General features: G+C 40.2%; 1 protein-coding gene across 2 annotated transcripts in view; it reads left to right on the top strand.

Annotated features, from left to right (window-relative positions):
* ARMH1 (armadillo like helical domain containing 1) overlaps positions 1-25,624 on the top strand; it is an 859,505-nt gene that overhangs the window by 728,380 nt on the left and 105,501 nt on the right. For both annotated transcript variants that reach the window (XM_044085339.1, XM_044085338.1), the window contains exon 11: positions 9,463-9,544. In XM_044085339.1, coding sequence (XP_043941274.1) covers positions 9,463-9,544 — 82 coding nt within the window. The remainder of the gene's footprint in view (positions 1-9,462; positions 9,545-25,624) is intronic.

The raw sequence follows: 25,624 nt of genomic DNA, 5'->3' as shown, positions 1-25,624 counted from the left end.
TGTGAGTTATAGTCCTTTTCCTGTCAAATTACAGTAGTTCTAGATATTCTTCCCTTCTATTTCTACCCATTGGTATTTTTTTTTAAGTAACATTGCTGGTACGGCCCTTTCTCTTTACCCTTGTGGTACTCCTTGAATACCATTGCTGGTATTCCTTCCCTCCTTTCTTTGTAGTCTAGTTGGTATGTTTGATATTTTTGATATTGTTTTTTTTATATATTCTAAGTGTATTTTTTCTGACCTAGAAAAATAGAGTTTGCCTTTCTCTGAAGTTTTGAATTGTTGTGCTTATTTCTCAAGATGTCGGATAAGAAGGGTATATCGGGGTTTCAAGCACTGTACCTCATGTAATGGTAAACTACCTAATAGTGACTCTCACAATGATTGTATTTATTGCTTGGGGGTACCCCATCTTTCGGTTCAGCCTCCCTGTGAGATTTGCCAAAGCTTTAGCCAACGCACTCCGAACAAACGCAATAATAAAATAATTCTGGAGGGAATGCTTAAATCTCCCTTTTCAGAGGCCCTTTTTGCAATGGAGGTCTCAACCCTTCCTACAAAAAATAAGAAAAGGCCCCATTCAGTTCCATCTTCACCCTTGATTGACCAGGATAAGCCTGTGAAACCTAAAATTTAAAAGTTATCCTCAGAGCATTAATCTGCCTTGTCTGCTCTGACTACTTCGACTGTTGCTATATCAGTACCAGCTCCGATACTCCTTCCGGCACCGACTATAGACCTCACCTCGCCTGCTACAACTTCGGCACCTGTGGCCACTTTGGCACAGTGCATGTCTTCGATGCCTATCTCTGCAATGATGATTGAACTTCTGATTTCAGCTCCCAGTGCCCCTTCTGCACCGAGCTCTATTATGACAAGACTGGATTTGACCCCATTACTTCCTGTCTCTAAACTCGAGACACCAGTGCCGGCAGATCACACACCACTGACCCAATATTCTCCATCCATAGACCTGTTCCTAGGTCAAGTGTGTAGCTTGTTCTTAGATTGACCTGATTCCCCATCCAGAGTATCCACTAGATCCACCAGGAGCCTTTCAGAACTTGATGTGGTGCATCTTGTGGATCAGCTATTGGCAGCTAGGGGGATACCCATGCCTTCCAAGACCCATCCTCTGGCAGGACTTGGGTTGACCTCTCCACGGACTCCATCCTATTCTCTGCCTTCGGACATCCTAGTTCCGAACTCTTCTGCTCCGACGTCCTTCTCGGAACCCCACCGTCTCAGCACCGGTAATGGACCTTACTGAGCCTCCGGGTCTGTCCCTCTGGTCCGCAGTTTCTGCTGAACTGATCCTTCCAAAATGTCATGATTGTGCTGTGGGCTCCTTGGTTCGGGGCACAGTTCAGTGTGTTCTTTCAGTTCCATCCTTGGTGCAGGTAGCTTCATCTGCACCGATCTGGTTTGAGGCTCCATCCTCAAGAGCGGGTTCGACAGAGCAGGGAGTGACCCCGGTTCTGAGACTGTCCTTCTCAGTTCCAGGCTCCCACCCCTGTTTGGGCAGGTCTGCTTTTCGTTTGATGGAGAGGGCACTCGCTTCTGGGAGCATTCCTTCGACATCAGAACCCCAGATGTTATGTTGTCCATATCTCACCTTCATTCTTGCTGTTTGGGTTCAGAGCCAATCCTTGGCTCCAACACAGCCGTATACTATAGCTTGAGAGATTTTACTGGCTCGAGACTAGACCCTATCCTAGCATGCCTAGCGGTAGTTACCCAGATCTCATTTGCCGCTTGCAGAGTCGAGATTGCAGATACTGGCTCAGGCTAAGTGTTTTTTCTATTTGTTATTCTCGTTGAAGTAAATATTCTTATTTATCTTTCTAACTAGTTATTAATACCTGTCTTTCGTTTCTTATAACTTCCCTATCCTCTCCGAGTGTATAAAGGAATAAAGTTATGAGTTCAAACAGTGGCTCGGGTGCCTATAGGACCTTGCAGAGGAGGATGGAATTACAAAGTTATTACCACTTCAACCATCCTGAAGGGAGGGAGATGGCTCTGTCTCACTACATGGCTGACTCCTAGAGGGATCACTAAATGTTCCACACCATGGAGCATGAGCTAGCAAGCCAGTGCTGCTGTGTGCAAGTTGCACAATAAGTCAAAAGGAAATCAGCATACAGAAGCATGCTTCTCCTCGAAGGGCAGCCCAGAGCAGATTTCAGAAGAGCTACTGCATGGAAGAAGGGTGCCCCACCAGTGATGAGGGTCAGCCACCCCACAGGACTAACAAGCTGGCCCACTCCCTAGCATCTAACTTTCACCTCAGAACAGATGAGCTGACTGGGGATTCCCAAGTAGAAACAAATGAGATGCAGGACTCTCGCCTAGACCAAATATGCCCAGCCCCACTGCAAAAAGAATGGGTTGATTGGGTGCAGGTAAAAGAGCCATCAGGTTGAGTCCTGCAAGGGTGGGGAAATATAAAAAAGGATTCAAGATGTTCTTCAAGAAACTGATCAGGAGAGGAACATGCTTTATGTATTTCCACAAACTCAAAAGAGTGTTCTGTGGCAAAAGGGTTCACTCTTCTTCTAGACAGTGCAATCCAATGACCATGACTTCCAGTAAAGAGGGATCTCTCTGTTAATTAGAAGGTCAGGTGTGTCACCTCTTCCTACACAGCCCCCTCTTCCAAAATGGATGCTAATGCTCTGATTCTTGATAGGCTTTGTTTCTTCTGAGGTTGTCAGGTTTTTGTCTTGGAGCCAGGAAAACTACCACCATAAAAGTCTTACCTTTTTAAATAAACACACTTAATCCTTGGTGCCAGAAAAGTCTTTTTCCCTTTCAGCCAGTATGCTCACAATTCTTGATTGCCTTTGTAATGTGTTCAGCTTTGTATTATATTGAATTTCATTGCTGTTATATATCACCCTATCTTCCCTGGGAACCCACTCTGGCTTTTCTTTCAGTGGGTAGATTTTCCTGAAGGAGTTATACATCTGAAGCCTCCTGGAGAGATGAAAGTTCCCATTTGGGATACAAATTATTTACTAGAATTGACCAGCTTTTTTCCATTACTATAAAATTTCTATTCCAGAAAACAGCCATCATTGGTAGTAATTTCAGCTGGAATTATTCTGGAATTGAGGGTCTAAATGTGTTCTCAGTCTTCTTTCACAACAAAAGACTGGCTTAGTCTACCCAATTTTCTTTTATACCAAAAGTCATAGGTTCATAGGCAGGTACTAGGCTATTGGCCCTAGGGCCTATATAAGTGTAGCCAAAAAGGTACCCTGGCTTTTGCCACCCAAGAACATTATTTTCCTGTGCCCATGTTGAGCAGAGCCACAGAAGTTATCCCTGGGGTGAATTTCCTATCTCACATCCAATCATCAAAATTTTTCTTGGAGAGTGCTAATGAGGAGCTTTGTTTGATATAGATAGGTAGTTTGTGCCAGAGTATGGGAAGTCTCTGGGACAGAAATCTATCCCCCCAGCATGTTCTGTTTATTGTTGTGACAAGGTTTAGGTCCCTAGAGCGTGTGACTCAGAGGGATTGGGATTTCTTTAAGTGGAGCATGTCCAACAGCTCTGGGTTTGACATAGCTTTGTATGTTAGGCAGAGATCACCTCTGAGAAGGCGATATGTGACAGAGTAAAGCTGGAGTTTTTTGAGATGGTCTGCATGGGGCATCTGTTTGAGGTGGGTAATCCTCTTTGTGAGGTATTTCTGCGGAATTTCCAGTTGTTGTAGATGTCTTGTGAGGTACATACCAAAAGGGGCACTGTATTCTATAATGGGTCTAATGAATGATGAGTAGAGGGGAACAATGACCTCTTTTTTCCTGGATGAGAAACCTTCTGTGATGAGGTGTGCCACGTAGAAGGATTTTCTGACTACTGTGGTGATGTGATTTTCAAAGGAGAGACTACTGTCCGCCTGTGTCCCAACGTCTCTTATCACACCTTCGGTGTTAAGTACACTACTGCCTATGTGGTAGTTCATGGGTACAAAGTTTTTACCAGGAGGGATGACAATGCACTTTTTGTCATTGAGCTTGAGGCCATGGCTTTGACACCAGGTATCTGTCTCAGTGAGGCCCTTTTGTAGGATGCCCACATTGTTAGGAGTTTTGATTATGGCTCCTAGTTTGCAGTCATCTGCGAACTTCATTAGCCAAAGACCTTCTGTGTTAGCCTGTACTTCAGAGAAGTAGATACCAAACAGGAGAGGACCCAGGACTGAACCCTGTGGTACTCCACTTGTCAATGGTCTGAAGTCGGATTTGGAGTCTGCTACTTTCACGGTATGGGTTCTGTCAGTGAGCCAGTTGGTAACCCATCTTGTGACATAGGGATTTATACCTAGTTTAATGAGTTTATCTATAATTCCAGAGTGGGGGATGGTGTCGAAAGCCTTGGTGAGATCTAGATAGGCTGTGTGAACCACCTTACCCTCATCTACAGCTTTGGTGACCACTTCAAAGAAGTCTATCAGGTTTAGGAGACATGATCTACCTTTTATAAACTCAAACTGGGTGGGGTCCAAAGTTTGGAGATTACCAATGTCATTGTTTATAAGTTCCATGATGATACATTCCTTAGCCTTGCAGACCAGGATCGTCAGGCTAATGGGGCGGTAGTTCCCAGGGTCCGTGGTGGCTCCCCCTTTGTGGAGTGGGATGACTGTCACTGTGCACCATTCAGTGGGCACAAAGCCTGAGGTAACGCTATGATTGAACATGGTACTTAGGTGGGGTGTCCGTTCGTTCTGTAGTTCATGTAGAATGCAGCCTGGGATGTTGTCAGGTCCCATGAATGCTGTGTTTTTGGCTTTGGAGAGTGCTTACCTGTGCAGCCGTGATTATAGTAACTGCATTCTTCCAGTATAGAGATGTGCCCTTTAGGGGGTGAGAGGGGGGTAAAGTTAGCACTGAACCTATCTGCCGGGATGTTGGCAATATCAATTGGCTCTGTATATTTAGTGCCATTGTGCTGTAACACAGAGCAGATCTGAGTGTTGCCATTGAGATTCTTGACATAGCTATAGAATGCTTTGTGGTTGTCTTTAGAATCAGTGGTGATTTTGTTTTTATAACTAGCTTTGGAGGATTTTATGAGGCATCTCATCTTCCTACTGAGGCTGACCAGGGAGTCTACTCTTTTTTTGCAACAGTTTCTTTCTTCTGTTGTAGAGTTTGTTTATGGCAGGGGACCACCAGACTGGTTTTCTTTTTTTGGAGGATAGCATCTTGGTTCTGTTAGGGATTACATGATCCATGCACTCGTGTAAGTGTTTATAAAGTGCATTTGTGTAGGATTCAGCAGTCGTACCTCTATTGTCCGTCTGCATGGGTATCATGAAGTTTGCCACTTCTGTCTTAAGAAGCGTGAAATTGGCTTTGGATAAATTTTTTATGGTGGTTTCCCTAGTGGGGGGGGGGGCGGGATGTGGATATCTAAGGTGATTAGCTTGTGGTCATATCTGACCAACGAGGAACTGAACTCTGGTGTGGAACACCGGTTGCCCATGTTGGTAATGACCATGTCTAGGATATTGCTGCCCCTGGTGGAGGTGTGGATAAGTTGATCTAAGGCATTGGAATTTATGAATTCCAGAAAACGTTGAGCAAAATAGTTGGTACAGGAGTAGTTTTCCCAGTTAAAGGTGGGGTATTTGAAATCGCCCATTATTAGGGTGTTAGGTTGCACCCTAATATTTTCCAGTGTATCAAGAAATGAGGAGTGGGAATCCTGGGGCATGGTGGGGGATCTGTAGCAAGATACAATTTGGATTGTGGTCTTGCCCAGAGTTAGTTGCAACTGGATAATCTCGGATGCATTATGCTGAGCAACTAGCCTGGAGGTGTGGATATCTTTAATGAATATGGGCACTCCTCCACCTTTTGTGTTTCGGTCCAGGTTAGGCGGCCGAAAGGTGTGGTATGAATTATAGCCTGGTAATGTAGGGGTGCTTCTGGAGCCTTGAACCAGGTCTCTGTCACTGCACAGATGTCAATGGTCTCCATTTTAAGGAGTGCCTCGAGTGAGTGCATTTTGAGGTTTAGACTTCTAGCATTGAGTAGCATTACCCTCAGATTTTGCTTGCTTTTACCTGTTACGGCGGTGCATTTGTCATTTGAACCTTGCCTAAAAAGGGCACTATAGGGGTGGCAAGAGCCTTAGCCAGTATCTGGAATCCCAAGGGCGAAAGGTGCAGGCCATCTCTGGCAAAGCATCATGCTCTGTCGATCATGTCATCCCAGGCAGACAGATACTGGATCCCCTTAGAATGACACCAGATGCTTAGCCAATTGTTGAAGTCAATCATTTTGTCCTTGTACTGTGGTATCATTCTGGGTGATGGCAGGATGCTACTCAGGGCTAGGGTCATACCTGCCTCAGCTACAAGATCAGAAATCTCCTCCATGTCTCTTTTCATGTAGTCCAAGGAGGTACATCTCAGGTTATTCACACCAACATGGAGAATGACAGAGTCATATTTGTACTTGATGTGGAGTGACCTGAGTGCGTGAGTTATGTGGTGGATCCTGGCACCCAACAGGAATCTGACAATAACTTTCTCTTTGTTTAGCCTGGCGAGTGGAACATCAGTGTGCCTGACCATAGGGTCACCTATGACTAGAGTGTTGGGTACGTTGTTATGCCTTATTGGCTGTGGTTGAGTGGCACACTGAGTTTGTGGGCTATGTGTCTTTTGGGTTATGTTGGGGGGGTGGAGGTTGCTTGCGTTTCTGCTTTGGAGGTCCCTGTTGTTTGGGCAGATTTTTATTGAGAGCCTTCGTGAATGTAAGTGTGTATTTTGTGTTTGTATGTGTGTGTTTTGGTGGTATAGGTTTTGAGGGACTATGTGATGAGTGTGGTGCGGTGCAAGTGTTTACCTGCTCCTCTTGACTGTCTAGTCCAATCTTGGGTGAAGAGAGCTTTGCTTCCAGTTTGGCTATGTAAGTGCATCTCTCACAGGTTGTAGTGTTGGGTGGTAGGAGGAGAGGCTTGTCTGTGTACATGAGGCAATTGCTGCATTGCCCCAAGATGCCCAGATTCATCAGGTAGACAGGAGAAAACACCGGGAGCTGACCCTTAGACATGCCTGTTTAGGTGCTTATTTATTAAGTACTAAAAACTGTTTTCCTCTAGACAAGTGAGGAAAGTTGAGTGCTGTAGTAATTTGTAGCTTATTTAGTGCTTACAATGAATTCTGAACAAGTGCTGAGCTCAAAGAAGCAGGCATGATTGCTAAAACTAAAACTGGTTAGTTCTAAGGGAAAATTCAAAGAACAGACTTTATGGGGCTTGGAATACTTTAACCCTAGCTAAGTGGTGATGCATAAAGTGTTTTTTTTTTTAGATAAGCTGCCTAGTGCTTACCACTCCCACTGATAAGCTAGAAGGCTTCCCTCCAACACAGAAAGGCTTGGGGTCTCAGAAACTTACAAAGAGTCCTGGATACAGCAAATTTGTATCTGGACTAGACTACAGGCAGGAAACAAGCTTAGAAAAAAATTTTTGGTAAAGTGGAAGGGGAGAAAGGAGGAGCAGAAGATAATTCAAGGTTAAGAAACTAAGTGGGTTGGCCTTCTCAAATGTTCTCCCTGTATTAGGTAGAATGAGGTAATGACACTAGACTGGGAGGAGTGTCCCAGATCAACTTTACAGTAGGGGTGGGCAACTGCAAAGCCACCAAGCATAAGAACAGGATACCAATAGGGAGGATGGGAAACAAAAATCAGAACAAAGAAACCCAAACCGATGCTTAACATTTGTAGAAAATTTCTAGTTAATGCCTCACACACAGTGAAACTAGCTAGAAAATTATGCAGCAGAAAATAAAAGTGCTATAAATAACTTGTAAAAATAAGCAAAAAACAGGATACATAATGTTATATATCACAGATCAGTTTGCTCAGTGCCCTTCTTCCAATTAGCTCAGTGTGAAATGGCAGAAACACTCACAAGTTAACTTCTTAAGTAACAAAGTTGAAACCTGAAACAACTTTAAAAAAATAGCTTGAAAGAACCAATGAGGTGCTTACTCCACGCCGTAGTCCGGGTAACCCCAATCAGCCAATGACCATAAACACTTCACTCTCACTGAAATGCTATACTGGCATTGGCTAAACTAAGATGGCCTGGAACATGTGCTCAGACACACAGCCTCTACCAACAAACAACTAGGCCCAAAACACAAGCCTGAATATGGACAATGCTACAATTACCCACACTACTTAGGTAGAAAAAACTGCAGAAATGTTTAAACAGATAAAGGAGCAAGGAGACTCTAGAGAATGCGTTTAACTGCAAACAATTAAGTTATATGATACACTTCTTGGCAGGAAATCAGAACAAACAAACCCAAACAGATGCTTAACAATTGTAGAAAATTTCTAGTTAATACCTCACACACAGTGAAACTAGCTAGAAAAGTATGCAGCAGACAATAAAAGTGCTATAAATAACTCGTAAAAATAAGCAAAAAACAGGATACTTAATGTTATATATCACAGATCAGTTTGTTCAGTGCCCTTCCTCCGATTAGCTCAGTGTGAAATGTCTGTTGTTTTGCTTTGAATCAGAGGCTTCATTTGTCCTCATTTTTCCCCATCCTTAGAACACTAGAGAGAATATTTTATACTTTGAGGACCCTGGGAGGTGAACGTACATTTCCAAGCCAAAATACATTTAAAAATCTAATCTTTTTACCCCAAACAAGCTGTGTATACCTGCTGGGAAACAATTTAACTGTGAAGTAAACTTTTCTGGATCCTGCAATGACTCTACCAGCAAACCTAGCAAGGAATTAGTTAGAATTTGTTCTACAAGTGATGCAGCTAACTTTGCAGACAAATTTTTGCTTCATATTTTTCATCTGTTTCGCATACATTTTTAGCTTTTCTGGCAAATCACTGAAGATTACAGTCACTAAATGATGACAGACATTTGAGTTTCAGACTTCAATATCCTTCAAACAATGCATGTTAACACAGATCTTGTTATTATAGCAATGTTTTCAATTTATAAGAGCAATATTTAAAATCTGTCCCTAGTTTTGAACCCTTTGTGCCCCCATTATTTTAGGTGCTGTCTAGATTTCTTGCGTTAAGAGTTTGAGAGATATGGCAGACATTTTTACAGACATCTCTGGGGGATATCTGCGAAGAAGTATTGTGGTCTTCTATGTACACTTTTGCTGACCATCAAAAATAGGGTTATATTTCTAAGGCAAGAGGAGAGTTTAAGTTATGCTGCAGGGTCCTGCACTCAGCTTATGGGTTCATAACTAGGAAAACTGCAAGCAGAATAAGCTAATTATGCTTGATAGAAAATAGATGCATTTATGCTGACTAATGAAGCCCAAACTAAGGGACAATATATATGAAGAAAGTTTTTTTTTTTGCCATTATAGTTTTATAGGGGTCATGTTGTGAGCAGCACAGAATTAATAATTAGCCTGATGTTCTCCATCCCTTACAGACTGATGCTGAGGCTCTGTACATGAAGCTGGATCCCATTCAGATTGATGTTCTTGTATCCAACAAATTCACCATCCCTGGCGGTAAGTTTGGTAACAGATGTACTACACAAGTAAATATGCTTTACATCTGACATTGCAGTAAAACACTATAGTCACCAAGTAGTTCAGAAGCATTTGCAACAGTTGTGTATACTAATTTCATCTTGGTCTATAACAGACTAAGATACATTTTGGATGGAACAAACACAGGCTCATTAGTAAACAGTGTATGAGCCAAGGGGCTGGATAATTGAGGGCATGTGTGTTACTTATCGATTTTGACCTGACCTTGAAAAGGTTAAGGTAGATTAATGTGGCTTTGATTCTAAAAATCTAAGAAGGTAGCTGGAATTTGGGTGGGATATGCCCATACATATTCTCCCCACATATACACACATATATACACAAATGCATATATGCATCTATATACAAGTAAATGTTTGGTCAACATCAGTTTAATCGATTGCATTTGGCCAAGCTAAGCAGATGGTTGAAAGGTGTGTGAGACTGCACTATTCTCGGTGTAGGGGAATATGTCCTTTCCCCGATACTGTGCAATCTCTGATTTAGTATATATAATTAGCAGGGGGTATGGGGATCGCTCTCCTGCATAAAACAGTTTTTTTTGTTGTTTTTATTTTAAATATTCAATGCATCAAGGTTCTTTCTTGGTGCATGCGTATTAGCATGTTGATGTTCACTTTGTTGACATTTTGCAGTGGACATTTATAAGGTCGACATATGGGTTACTTGATAAATGTGAGTATAACTCTATATATATAGATAACTGTTATTTGATATGTAAGTAAAATCCATTTAACAAATGTAAAATAAATAAATAAAAATAAAAGTACATTGATCAAGAGCCGATACACAGTGACTTTGTATGTACTTTGATAGAGAGTAAACAGCACCAGTCGCAATAAAAATGCAAGCTATGTATGTACCAGTGTTTCTATCACTGTCATTGAATGTGATCTGTTTAAGTGTTCGTGGATTAATGCCTTCATTGTAACTTACATGGCTTTATATATGGAAAATAAAACAGTATATATTACTTGCTACTTATATTATAACATAGATCTGATAAAAATGACAAGGGTAAAAGCACTTCTCTCTTGTTTTTACTTAATAAACCATGGTTTAAACAAGCAATACCAGCTTGAAGCCTGTTTTCTTATTTTTAGTAAGAATGCAAAGTGATCTTTGACATGAATCTTACATTAGAATTTATGACAGTCTATTTTAGTAATTTGCATGCCAATATTGTTCCTCTTCAGTAGTTTTCCCTTTTTTGGCTATATAAACAGAAGTTTACAAGGCTCAGAGCAGCAGAAGGGGCTTTCTGCTGGGAACCTAGTATTTGTCATCATTTCGTCAAGCAATGCTCAGAACATTCAACTGGGAGCTCAGTGAGTTACACTGGTTGATATATGGAAATATTGGCTGAATGCTGTATTATTTATTTATTTAAATGTGTTAACCAGGGTAGAGCACTGATCATAAATGACCAATACCAGTTACAAAGATGCACTGCAAGAGGTAGAGTATATATAATTAAACAGTTGCTGAGAATTTATAGGAATTATATACAGTAATAAAGATATACATATATGCAATTTTCTGCCAAGTTATAGATAGCTACGCTGAACTTATAAGACATGCATTGTGCTATATACACTTACAGACAAATTAATATATCTTTTAACAAAGGGTTATATAGATGGGTGAGATGGCTGACAATGCTTACTAAGCAGTTGTATAGTTTGAATTACTTTAGCAGTGCAATGAAAGATGAGAGTTGTATGAATGAGTGGTTAAAGCAGAGGAAACATGGAAGGTGTTAGCAAGTGGGAGTTTATGCCGTTATTAGGTTATATGATATGAGATATCACATTTGTATTTCTGCATTTTCAGGAGGCATGTTTTCAGCTGAGAACATAATTTTGGTTAAGACAATGTGTTTAAGTGAGCTTGATATGGATTATCAGACTTTGGGATCTAGTACAGAAAAGCAGTAGTTTGTGCACTGGAATTTAGTTTGAGATGTCTCTAATGCGGGTGCAGAATGATCAAGATTTCTAAGGTTGTAGTTTGGGGAGTCTTGTATTAATCTAAAACCTAGTGAAAAGAAAGTTTGGTTTTATTGTAATTTGAACAATTGTAATCCAAGAAGGAGCATTGTCCTTTGTTTAGCAGGACACCATTTTACTTTTTGTAGTATTTTGCAGTAGTGTTCATTTTTAGTGATTTGGAGTGTGGCGTTAACTTTGCATAGTTTCTGTTTTGTCCAAAACAGCACGTTTTTTTTTTTATTTTAGAGTAAATACGTTTTTTATTATTGATCCAGTGATTCAGTAAATCAGATAGATGAAGTTTGATTGAAGTTGTTTTTGTAAAGCTGCGAGGGATTTATTTGAATGGTGAAGACACAAATAAAAAAAAAGTTATCGTAGAGGGAGAATGTGAGTTTTATGGGTTATTTGATTTCACTTGTTTCCTCTCCTCCAAGTTAGTGTGACCTTGGAGTTGACAAATAGAAAGTTTATCACTTGATCATTGCTGCAGTAGCCTTAGCTATATGGGGTTACATCCTGCAATGGATATAACAGCCAGCCCACTTTCAAAACTTAAGGGTACCTTCCATGCACCTAAGCCATTATCAGCTCAAGAAGAGTGAAAGAAAACCAATGGTTTCACTGACAAATGCTGCAGAGCATTCATGTTGCCGAACAGCTATCATCTTGCAGGATTTTGAGGATCAACAGTCATCTAATGCTCTTCCATGGCTTGGCAAACAAGTTCCCTTCAAAAGGAAAAAATGTACACATTTTATTTTTGTTACACAAATTTAACTTTTTTTCCTGTAAAATAACTTATTTTAAGCTATGAACATTATTGTTACTGACTGTCATGTCACTTTAGTCACTTTTCTTATAACTTTTTGTGGAAAAAAGTTGTTAAAACCTAAGTTTTTGATTTTATTCCTAACTAAAACTTGTGATCTGATGTTCATTGTCATTCATTCCTCAATGAATGGGTCTCTGATTCAACCCTCAGATCCGTCTCAGCTGTTCTTCTCTGGATTCCTGGATCTGACTCTCAAGCGCCTCCCTTTACCCATAATGCTCCAGACCACTGCATCACCCCAGATCTTGTTTGCTACTTTAACAATTCAGTCAGGATTGCATTCTCTCAAGCTCAGGCAGTTATTTCCTCTAATTTAGTGAACAATAACTAAAGTTTAAATTCTCTTCAGCCTTTATAAAACTTTTTCTATAGCTGTCCTCTCTTTACCTGCTTATTTAATTCCTTTTTACCGTCTTTTGGTATATCTCTTTTTTATCATTGTTGGTATTATCTATTCTTCATTACGTAAAGGTAGTCTAGTTACCATTGTTGGTGAAGCTATTTTTTTTTCTTGTCTGTCTTTCATTCCTTTCCAAAAAAAAAAAAATCTGTATTTTTTTTTCTCCCTTTGCTGCTTTTAGACTTTTGGTGTAGTTTGCAGTTATGGCTGAAAAGCCTCCTGGTTTTAAGAAGTGCACTTCCTGTAGTCATAAGATTAACATCTATGATGCCGACAGAGACTATATTTATTGTTCAGGCCCATCTCATTTAGACACACCTTGTACTATTTGTGTTAGTTTTAATGCCAGAGCTATCAGTGACTGATGCAGTAAGTTAGTACTTAAGGGCCTTATTCTAGTACAGAAAAGCAGTAGTTTGTGCATTGGAATGTTCTACACCTTCTTCATCAGTGTCAAATTCAGGGTGTCAAGCCCCCCTCACAGAAATCTAAATCTACGGAACCCAGGGAGCATAGAAAGTGCTCTCCTGTCCGGTGTCCCAAAACCGCTCCGACATCGGAGCAACCATCCAAGATCCCCAAGCACGTGGATCCGAAAACTACAGATCAGACTCTGTCAGCCTCCAAGTCTCCTTGACTCCAGAGTCCTCATTTTGCTCTTGAGCCAGTGCCCCGAAGACTTATGTCTCTATTTTTAAAGGAGACACCAAGAAAGTCATCTCAGCCTCATTCCACTTCATCTTCAATCAGGTCCTCCCAAAGTCTTTCCCAAGCAGAGGTGGACAGGATGATGAGAAAATTTCTCAAAACATAGATCCAGATACGGGGTTTTACCATCTCCATCTCCCATCTGATCCATGAGCCTTAAGCCTTCAACATATACCATCATTTCTCCTTCTCTGATCTGTCATACTGCTTCAGAGTCTTCAGATTCGAGACCTCCAAGAGTCAAAATGACAGATCTAAAGATGACTTCATCTTCGACTCCAGCTACTTTCCCTGACCCATTTGGCACTGACTCTCCTTGTGCAAGATGAGTCTCGAGCTGAAGCACTGGCACCAGGTCTGGAGAGATGACTTTGATTCCGAAGCTTTTGGAGCCATAGCTCCCCCTTGTGTTTATATTACGCTGTCGAAAACTCAAACTGCCGACAGCGTAATAATCGATATGAAAATGTCAAAACTCCCGAACATCGAACACACACAAAAAAAAAAAACCCACCCAAACAAAACACAAATTGCTCTATGCAGGGGGCAAGCCCCCCTGCACCCCCACACCCCCCGCTACTTAAATATACCAACTCCGAGATTGCACTACATTGCAGTAAATGGAAATCTCCCCTTATGGAGATTTCCGTTTACACGCACAATGACTTTCGCTTTCGACATTTCGCTGCTGACAATATCAGCTTCGATATTGTCGGCCTTCGACAGGGTGAAGTAGACCCTTCCCCATCAGACCCTTGGTGCTGGACAGCTTGGCTCTGACTCTCCCCTTAGAGCAGAAGATTGGGGGGACCTGGGTTTATCTGATCCAAGAGTTTCAGCATTTTGTGAGGTTGGTCTTGGCTTCTCCTGATTCCTCTGGCTTCAAAGTGGTGGACAGGGCTTTATCCCACCAGAGAGCTATTTCTACTCTAACTTCCTTGGATCCTATTAATGTTCCTCTTTTTGATTCTGTTTCTGCATCTCTTCATCCTATTCCACAGGGACAGCCAGTCTGTGAAAACATCCAGGCAGTTCTAGTTAGGGAACTCTCCACCTCTTCCAATACTTCTCCAAAGCACCAGACTTAAGAGGTGCCCTGGAAGAGATTGTGCAAAAGGAGGCACAGATTCCCCCCAGGAATCTTTAACTGAAGACACCGATTTTGATGAAGGGATGGGGTCCCAGGATCACCACCAGAAGATATCTCCTTTGGAGACATTCTAGACAGCCTATGCCATAAGGGTGGTTGGTCCTCTGAAACCCCTTCCCAGAAGGAATCAGGAGAAGCCGAGACCAGACCACTAAAGGAAACCACTTGCTTGAAGCCACTCATTTATTGAGTCAAAAACACAAGGTTTAGCTCTTTCATTCCTCTGGTAGGAACTTTATCAGAACCACTTCTGAATGAAAGCACTAAACCTTGTGTTTTTGACTCAATAAATGAGTGGTTTCAAGCAGCAAATGGTTTCCTTGTCGTGGTTTAGTATTCCTAGTTTGTCTTTTGGATTTGTACCATAGAACTGATTCTTTGGTGTCCAGATAAAATCCTTGGTGCACCCAAAGTTAAACCATTTTGGAGTAAAGGAATCTCCGTAGATGCCATGTTTGTTGCTGCAGCCACCAAAAAGGAGCTGGCTGAACAGAGCTCCTCTGTCCATCCCCCTAATACAGAATCTAGGGCACTGGACAGATATGGGAAGCGAGTTTACACCTCAGTGACCTTTGCCTAATAGTCACTTAACTATTTGGCACATTTTGCTAGATTACAGAGGGACTTAATTAAGGAACTCTTTAAGTCTACCCCTGGGTCCATGTTGGCGGAGGAAGAGAAGGTTTATTCCTCATGACTGGCCACCCTACAATCTATATCGAATGCATCCATGAGGCTAATCTGTCATGCAGCTGAAGATTCCTCATGGGCTGCAGGTTCAGACATAGCCATCAGGAGACATGCCTGGATGTGATTGTGCAATTCTGTGGTGACCTTTAAAGCGTCATTCATAAGTGCTCCCTTTGATGGCTCTTCTCTGTTTGGGCTCACCGTTAAAGAGACAATTTCCTGCAGTGAGCAAGGTGGAAAGACCTTGTCTGCCATGGGAGTCTGTTTTTCTACCCGGCAGAGATGTTTTTCCAGAAATCATTGTGGTGGTAAGAAGATGTGGTTCCGGAAATCTCAAGGACCCTTTCAAGACTGACACAGATATTTTTCTCCCAGAGGCAGAGGGGGAAATAATAATGGAAGACACAAACCACATGGCATATGTGGTCTGCAAAACCAGGGGTTCCAAGATTCTTTCTCAGATAGACCCTTTCATTTCTGCTGAAGGATTGCCTGACTATTCTTCTCTGGAGGCAGTTGGGGGCACTTATCTTTGCACCCAGATGCCTGGACAGCCATCACCAAAGATGTGGGTGCAAAGAATCATATCTAGAGGATATTTAATTCCATTTTTACAAATTCCCTCAATGAAAAAAAAAGTTTTCCCAATGTTTCACCCAATCAGTGGTAGTTAGCAGCTCTAGAGTTTCAAAAACTGCTAGACAAAAGGGACATCCAAGAGGTCCCACCAGACCAAACAGGATCCAGAATTTACTCAAGGTTATTTTTAGTGCCAAAGAAAACAGAGGACCTGAGACCTGTTTTGGATCACAGTTATGTGAATCAGTTTGTAAAAACTACCAGTTCCAGATGGCCATGGTTTAGTCCATCCTGCCACTGTTACAGAAAGATGACTGGATGTGCACTATAGATCTTCAGGACATGTACTATCACATCAGAATGAACAGGCACTCTCAAAGATATCTACACTTCAGACTGGGAGCCAGTCATTACCAATTCGGACACTGCTGTATAGTCTCACCACAGCCTCCAGTGTGTTCACCAAATGCATGGCAGCTCATCTCAGACTGCATGGATTCAGAGTGTTTCCTTAGCTGGATGACTGGCTGTTCACTGCACCAACCAGGCATTTCTTAGTAAAAGCCAGGAGTTATTTACTCCAATTATCTCAATATCTGGGGATCACAATCAGTCTTTCGAAGTCCCACCTTCAACCAGTTCAAGTCTTGGAGTTTATAAGGGCTCACCTAGATACCGTCAATCATCCGACTCTTTCACCACAAAACAGAATTCTTAACTTAAGATTGCATGTCAGACAGATTCTTTCTTATTTCTCTCCCCCACCATAAATGGTTCTTCAGGCTTTAGGCTCAGTGGCTGCACTGATTACCTTGATAACTATGCTCACTTTCACCTGCAAATCCTCCAAAGGACACTAGCAGTTCAGTGGTCCATTCTTCGATAACCTTTGCAACATCCTACAAAACTATCTCAAGACTGCAAGGGCTCCCTACTGTGGTGGATTCAATCCAATGAAATTTGTCAGGGACATCCTTTTATCCTCCCACCCACAAAAGCTATACTGACCACGGATGCCTCCCAATCGGGGTGGGGGGGGCACTGGGACAGACTGTTCAAGGCACATGATCCCCAGAAGGGACAGAATTGCATACAAACATCTTGCAAATGAGAACAGTCCTCTTAGCATTGCAGGCCTTTCAGAACTCTATTCCACTTGGGACAATTGTTGTCCAAACAGACAATACGTCAGTGTATGTTACATCAGCAAACAAGGGGGAATCAGATCTTACCCCTTTGCCAAGAATCAATGAGAGTCTGGTAGTGGTCGATCTCCTCCAACCACTTTCTTGTAGCAGCGCATATACCGGGGAAATCCCAGCATTCTAGCCGACAAGCTCAGCAGGGCTATCCTGATGCCTCATGAGTGGTCTCTCAATCATGTAGTGGTGAAAATGAGCTTTTGCCAATGGGGTTAACCTTGCTGCTATCTATTCATCTCCCCCCTCAACAACTGCAACAGGTTCTTTGTCCTAATTCCCCCTCATGGGGAGTCAGTGAGAGATGCTGTAGTCCATGTTTGGCCATCCAGTCTCCTGTATGCTTACCCTGGCCTACCTCTAATCCACAAATTTCTTCAGAAAGCACTCTGATTGAAGAGCAAGGTAATCCTCATTGCTGTCTTTGGGCCTCGGCAAGTTTGGTTCCCCTTCCTATTGTCTCATCTACTATGCCCCCCTTGAACACTGGACCCCATTTCAGATCTACTATCACATCCATCAGGGATGACTCATCTGAACATTACAGACCACAGACTGACCACATGTTTTATCCAATTCCAATGATGGCTAGACATTCCAGGCTTTCATGTCTTGTTTACCAAATCTTACTTTCACCCCAGAAACCTTCTACAAGGAACATTTATAAGAGTAAATGGAAGAGATTTTCCTTTTGGGCACAACAGAGAGAGTTGGATCCCTTCACTGCTACAGTTCCTACTGTTTTAGATTTTTTTGCTTTGATTTTTCAAGGTGGTGCTAGTTTCTCCACCATCAAAATTCAGCTGGCAGCCATCTGTAACTACCACATAGGAGATAATGTTTTCCCTCTAGCTTCATCTAAGTTATGTAAAGCATTCAAAACACTCCAAGCCACTGGAAAAAACAAATTGAACCGTACAACAATGCAATAAAAAAAAAATGGATCACACTAAATATAATCCAAAAAAGCGTTATTAGGAACTAAAATAAAACATTAAAATCAAACAACTGGTAAGCAATTTCATTCTTTTAACATAACTTCATCAGACCAAGTTGTAACTACTTATTCAGTCATTATATAATCACTTAAAGTCACATGACTAATTAAAATACATTTAATTAATTAGCCCTTTCTTCTTTAGCACAACTTTAGTATTTTCTCTCATTCATTGCAGGAAAAGCACAAGCACTCAATCTAATCTACCAACAGTACTCCTCCCAGTCCAGCTCATCTTCTGCTTCACCTTTACATTCATAATTATTAATATGATCAATCACAGAAAATTTAAAATTTACATTTGTCAAACTGTCCAAATGTTTCTGACAAGCATGCTTTGCTAGCGCATTACTCATATCTACTTTTTCAACAGCTCTCAGATGCTCATAAATTCATTTGTCAAATTCCCTTGTGGTTCTCCCAATATAAAAAGCTGAACACAGCACACACAAAACTATGTATACAACATATTTTGATTTGTAATCATATTTGTCTTGCAGCCTTATTACAGATTCTCTTTCTGGCAACCAAATTTTATCTACTATAATATGATCACAAAAATTACAGTTTTTACACTGAGACATACCGTTTACATTTGCTGTTAATGCTTTTTTATTACTTTTATAAAAATATTCTTTCAAATTTTTCCCCCGCTTCGAAACAAAAACTGGTTCATCATCGGTTTAATTTCTCAATTCTTGGAAGTTCATAAGGAACTTGCAATTATTTTTCACTATCTTTTGTATACTTTTCTCATCTAGGGAATTTTCAAAAAAAAACAGGCCAGTGAAAAATCCTTGTTTTTACAAACTTCCTCAATACCTGTGCAATAACATTATCTGCTGTCAGAATTTCAGAATTCCTTTTTTTTATAACACTATTCATGACACTATCTACTACATTTTGGATACCCTCTCTTATAAAATCTTTCTTTCAAGACTTCACATTCTTGAACAAAAATGTGATAGTCATCCATTAATCTATTAACTCTCATGAACTGGCTTTTTTACTATATTCTTTTTAAGACTCAAATTATGCATATGATTGAAGTGCAAATAACTATTGCTCTGCACTTCCTTTTTATATATCTTAACTTTCAACTTAGACGAAGTAAAGTTTTCTCAGTTTTTTTAATGCAATGGGATACTAATATAAGCAGGTGCTTTTGTTTTTTTTCCTTTTCACCTTTCTTCTCTTTCTTTGTTCAGTTTTAAGAAATGTAGGCACTGCAATGAAAAAAAAGGAAGAGGGGAGGAGATAGAGGAGAGTGGAAGGGTCTGGTTAAGAGAGTATGACAAATGATAAATCGGTATGATTTTCCCATGCTTGTATAGGGAAATGACTGGGTTAAAACCATAGGCATTATCCAGTAACAAGTTTATTGCAAAGCATGCAAATAAAAAAGAATATTGAATATTGTAAGGCTTTTTTCTAATATACAAAGTATATCACTAGAAGACAATTTAATAAGGAGAAATGGCTTGGAGAAAGTGTTTACTGAAAGCATTCAAGTGTTTTCTCAACTGGAAGAGCTATAAAGACATACAAAATTAAATAGCACTTACTAGTAGCACAAGCTGTACCATGCATCTTAGCATGAATAACCTTTCTTTTTGGTTAACTCTAGCCTGTCTGTGTAGCTATCAACTTCAAATTTATATTCTAATTAGGAAGCAAAAACATCAATATTTGAAGATGTACATATTTTTGGATGTTATTATTGTTAATAGGTTTTAGGAGTTATTTTGGGGGGGGTTGTTGTTCTATTTGAGGGCTTTCAAAAAAACAAAATGTTATGTAAGATGTGGCACAGGTGTAAGTGGATATGACAAGAAACAACTGTATAAAAGACCAAGCTACTGAACAGTATACACATGTAACATAAAAGCTGGAATTACATATTTAACAAAAAAGCAGTTATACATAAAAGGTGGTAATAATAAGTATACAGTAAAATGATGCTTTCTGTAATGTCTTTCAATCTGAATGGTCTTGCAAATAAATATAAAAAAGAAAGAGTAATGAACTATATTAAATATGTAGAGTGCAAATAGCTGTGTTACAGGAGACACACCTGGAAAGAACTGAACATGTGAATTTGATAAAGAAAGGTTTTCAGGACGGTTATTCAGTGGAATATCTGGAGAAAAAGAAAAGAGAAGTACTTATATTAATTGCAAGAGGCACTCTAAAAGCTATAGAAGACGGAAAAAAAGATAGTAATGGAAGATACATAGTACTAAGGGGCTACTGGCTAGGGAGGAGGATTATACTGGCATGCATGTATACCCCCACTAAAACTGCTATAAGAAAATTCTGGGAGAAATAATCAGCTTTCAGCAAGGAATATTACTTATAGGTGGAGACTGGAATTTGGTTTGCAACAGTGAAGATGTGTCTGAGGGACCAAGAAAGGAAAATATAACAACGGAGGGTAGATTTTTGAAGAAAGTTATAAAAATGTTTGGCGTGGAAGATGTGAATTCAGTACTAGGATTTCGGAGTGAATTTACACATTACTTACTGAGATGCAAAAACTAGGCTAGGCTAATTTTATATCTCACAGGAACATGTGCATTTAATTGATGGTCTTGAATATACCCAATAACTATTTCAGGTCATGCGCCAATAATAACTAAAATAAAAACGCAAGGTAATGAAATAAAAATGAGACACTGGCTCTTTCCCACTTATCGCTTGAAAAAGGAATTTCAGGAATGGGTTTTGGAATTAATTCAGGAGCTACTAGAGATGATATAATTTTCTTCTGAAAACATAGCTAGGGAGTGGGATAAAATTAAAGTGGAGTTCAAAACTATGGTGAAAATAAAAGAAAGGGAGATATGGTTAAACAGTAACAAGAATTATTTAGAGGGATTGACAAATGTTAAAGTATTGCAAAATAGGAGGAATCTCTCAGAACAAGAAAATGAGCAACTGCAGAATGCTAAACAGAAAATAAGGGATTACCTTGATAATTTGCACAAGTTTAGAAAGATTGCTGTTAAGCAACTGTTTTTTTTGGTAATAATTCTAGAGCACAAAAACTTTTAGCGCAACAACTCAGGCAACAGAAAGTGGAAAGGGTTGTCACCAAACTTAGGGAACCTATAACAAGGAAGATAACAAGAGACCCTGTAAAAGTATTAGAAATATTTCAGAAATGTTATCAAAGTTTATATAAAGCAGAAAAATATGGAAATCAAGAAAAGGTACAAATGGAAATGTTTATAGAACAATTAGATATGCCAAGGTTAGAGGTAGATGAGGCTCAATAACTAGCAGTTAGGATAGGAAAGGATGATATAAAAATGGCTATGTATAACCAATTTGCAGGAAAGTCCCCAGAAATAGATGGTATTCCTGTGGAAGTCTGGAAGCTAGGAGGGAAAAAACTGATAAAGATCTGGAAGGTTTTGTTTAACACTATTTTAAAAGGAGAAGTAGCAACATCCTGGAACAAGGCGGTAGTAACGGTAATACCTAAAGAGTGTAAAGATACATCAGATCCAGCTTCATACAGACCCATTTCAATACTAAACCATGATTATAAAGTGTTCATATCTATAATGGCCAGAAGAATGGCAAAAGTGATACCAAAATTGATAGATATGTATCAGTGTGCTTTTGTGGAGGGGAGGCAAACATTTGACAATATTAACACAACATGGATGAAGGAAGTAGAATGTAAGAAAATACCACTTTTATTTGTGGGTCTTGATGCAGAGAAAGCATTTGACAGAGTAGACTGGGACTTCATGAGCAGGGCAATGGAAGCATTTGCTTTCCCTGATAAAATTATAAGGTTGATTAGAAGAATATATGAGGGATTGGAGGAGCAAATTAAAGTGGGGGGGGGGTCCTCTCTGATAATTTCTGCTTGAGTAGAGGAACTAAGCAGGGTTGTCTGCTTTCCCCTTTGTTGTTTGCATTATATTTAGAACCATTGGCAAAGAAAATAAGGGACTCAGAAATTCAAGGATATAACTGGTATGGTAGTCAGGAAAGCTTGGCTCTATTTGCAGGTGATATTATTTTATACATGACAAAACCAGAAAGGGACATTACAGTGTTGTGGAACATTTTAAGACAGTTTCATATCTTCTCAGGATACAAAATTAATGAAGCTAAAGCAAAGGCAATAGCAGTAAATTATGTACCCACACACAAATCTGTCCAACAATATCCATATTTATGGGGACATGATAAAATGAAGTGTTTAGGAGTATGGATTAGAAATGACTCTGTTGTGGCAGCTAAGGATATGTGGGAAGTGACTAAGCAGAAGATAATACAACATTGAAAAATTGGAAGCTTTGTTATATGGACATGGATACAAAGATACAAGCCATTAAAATGTTTTAGTCCCTTTAGTCTTAAACACAGGTAAATCATATTTTTATCAAACAGAGGAGAAGCTGTGGATAGCAATTAAGATAAGTTGATTCTTCCAATAGAACAAGGCAGACTAGGATTACCCTCTTTGAGGGGGTTTTTAGAGCAACACAGTTAAGGCTCTTATACGTAGCATAAGCAGAAAACTATAATTCAAAGTGGAAATGAATGATGCTGATACAGGGAGCAAGCTTAAAAATAAGGAGAAATTGGGATTCTGGATCCAGTCTCTTAAGGAGAACAACAAAAAACATACAGAGTATTATATTCATAAAATAGCAGTGAGTATTCTAAGAACCAAACCAGCACAAGAATGGGGAAAAGAGATTAGCTGATAGGGATGACTGTGGTCAGGGATACAGATAATAGGCAGGAGGGGACTGGAATTTGTTGGAGAAAACTGGCAAAGGAGCCAAGATAATGGGACCAAATAACTAGAAAAGGAAAGGTAACCGAATGGGAAGAGGCCACGTATTTATTTGGACTGCAGGTTAGAGATTACCTCCCCTATCAAGGATTGATATCAGAGTATAGGCAAAGAGAAAGAAATAGGGGGCTCACAAATGAAAGGCCATCACTGGTAGAGTTTTTAATAGAATCTAGAACAGAAGCTGCTGTTAAAAAAGGAATAATTAGTAAAGCATATAAAATATTGCATGATAATTATAAGAATCAATTAGAGGTGCTTAGAAAGGATTGGGAAGAGAGATTGGATAAGGAATTCACAAAGAGACAATGGGAGGACATATGTATATCTCCCCAATATGCAACAAAGTCTAGAAGATTTAGGATCTTTGCCTGGAAGTATTTACACAGGTATTTTTATACCCTAAGTAGACTCGAAATAATTTTTCTTCAGGTGGATAGCAAATGTTGGAGTTGTGAGGGGCATGAAAGAGGTGGCTGGGAACATAATTTTTGTGAGTGTAATGAGCTGGAAGACTTTAGGGATTCCCTCCAGACCACTCTGTCCTAGATGTTGGGTGAGCGGAATGTGGATTGGATTGATTGGAGAGATGTTTTTTTGAGTTATGATACAGAATTGGAATTGCCTGGACATAATAAGGCCTTGCTGAGTCTAATTATGGTGGCTGCCAAAAAAAGCAATTAATAGAAAATGGAAATCAAAGTCTAAACTGACTGTAATAGAAGTAGTAAATATAGTAACAGAGATAAAGCAACTGGAATTGGGATCTTTAGAAAAGGAAGGGAGCAAACTACATAGGAAAAAAGGGGGAATTTTGTGAAGAATATATGCAGAGCAGGAATGAGGTTTAAGAGGCAAGATTTGAATCAGCTGTATAATGCTTAACTGATAATGACTGGATATATTACGTGATCTATAATGTTTGCAACTACAGTTATTTTAGTGGTGTCTGTGATGTATACTGTTTGCAACTAAAGTGGTGTCATGTTGTCTGTTTTTCATTTATAAGATTGCCTGTGTCATACGTGAAAATTTAATAACGATATTTGTTGGCAAAAAGATGGATAAGCACAGCATTAATTATTTAGATTTAACTGTTTATAAATCTGCCAATAAGTTGAAAGTTAAGATACATAAAAAGGAAGTACAGAGCAATAGTTATTTGCACTTCAGTAGTATGCATAATTTGAGTCATATAGGGTCATAGGTTGGTACTAGGCTATCGGCCCTAGGTCCTATACAAGCCTAGCCAAAACAATTCCCTGGCTATTTCTTCCCACAATATTTACTTCCCTAGCCCCCTATCTAGCAGGGCAACTGACGTGATCCCGGGGTAAATTTTCTATCGCCCATCCAGTTGTCAAGGTTCTTTTTGAAGAGGGCCAAGGAGGCACTCTGCTTGACATGTATGGGCAGTCTATTCCAGAGTATGGGGAATTTCTGGGTCAGGAACCTATCCCTCCAGCATGTTTTGTTCATTGTGATGACAAGGTTTAGGTCCCTGGAGCATGTGGCTCTAATGGATTGGGATTTCTTAAAGTGTAGCATGTCCAACAGCTCTGGGTTCTACATGGCCTTTCCAGTTTTGCAGATGTCTTGTGAAATACATACCAAATGGGGCGTTGTACTCTATAATGTGTCTAATGAGGGATGAGTACAGTGGAACAATGACCTCCTTTTTTCTGGATGAAAAGCCCTTAGTGATGAGGTGTGCTACATAGAAGGATTTCCTGACTGTTGTGGCAATGTGGTTATCAAAGGTGAGACCACTGTCTAACTGTGTTCCTAAGTCTCTTATCACACTTTCTGTGTTTAGTGTACTGCCACCTATGTGGTAGTTCATGGGTGCATGGTTTTTCCCAAAGGGGATAACTATACACTTCTTGGCATTGAGCTTGAGCCCATGGCTCTGGCACCAAGAATCTGTTTCTGTAAGGCCCTTTTGTAGAATATCCACATCATTTGGGAATTCAATAATGGCTCCCAGTTTGCAGTCATCTGCGAACTTTGTTAGCCAGAGTCCCTCAGTGTTGGCCTGTACTTCAGAGAAGTACATGCCAAACCAGAGTATTCCCAGGACTGAACCCTGAGGTACTTCACTTGTCACTTGTCTGGAGCTGGATTTGGAGTCAGCTACTTTTACAGTATGGGTTCTGTCAATAAGCCAGTTGGCAACCCATCAAGTGACGTAGGGATTTATGCCCAGCTTAGTAAGTTTATCTATGATTCCAGAGTGGGGGATGGTGTCGAAGGCCTTGGTGAAGTCCAAATAGGCTGTGTGGACCACCTTACCCTCATCCACGGCACTGGAGATTGATTCGAAGAAGTCACTCAGGTTCAGGAGACATGATCGGCCCTTCACAAACCCACAATAGGTAGGGTCCAGTGTTTGAAAATTGCCAATGTCTTTGTTTATAAGTTCCATGATAATATGTTCCATGGCCTTGCAGATCAAGCTCTTCAAAGTGATGGGATGGTAGTTCCCAGGATCCAAGGTGGATCCCCCCTTATGGAGTGGAATAACTGTAGGTGTGTGCCACTCAGTGGGCACGAAGCCTGAGGTAAGGCTATGATTAAACATGACACTTAGATGAGGTGCCAGTTAATTTTGTAGTTCATGTAATACACAGCCCGGGATGTTGTCTGGTCCCATGGATGCTGTATTCT

This window comes from Protopterus annectens, chromosome 10.part0 (genome assembly GCF_019279795.1).
Source record: "Protopterus annectens isolate FY-2018-M chromosome 10.part0, PAN1.0, whole genome shotgun sequence".
Classification (NCBI taxonomy): Eukaryota; Metazoa; Chordata; order Ceratodontiformes; family Protopteridae; genus Protopterus; species Protopterus annectens.
Note: the sequence above shows the minus strand (reverse complement) of the source record. Positions and strands in the feature narration are given on the sequence as shown.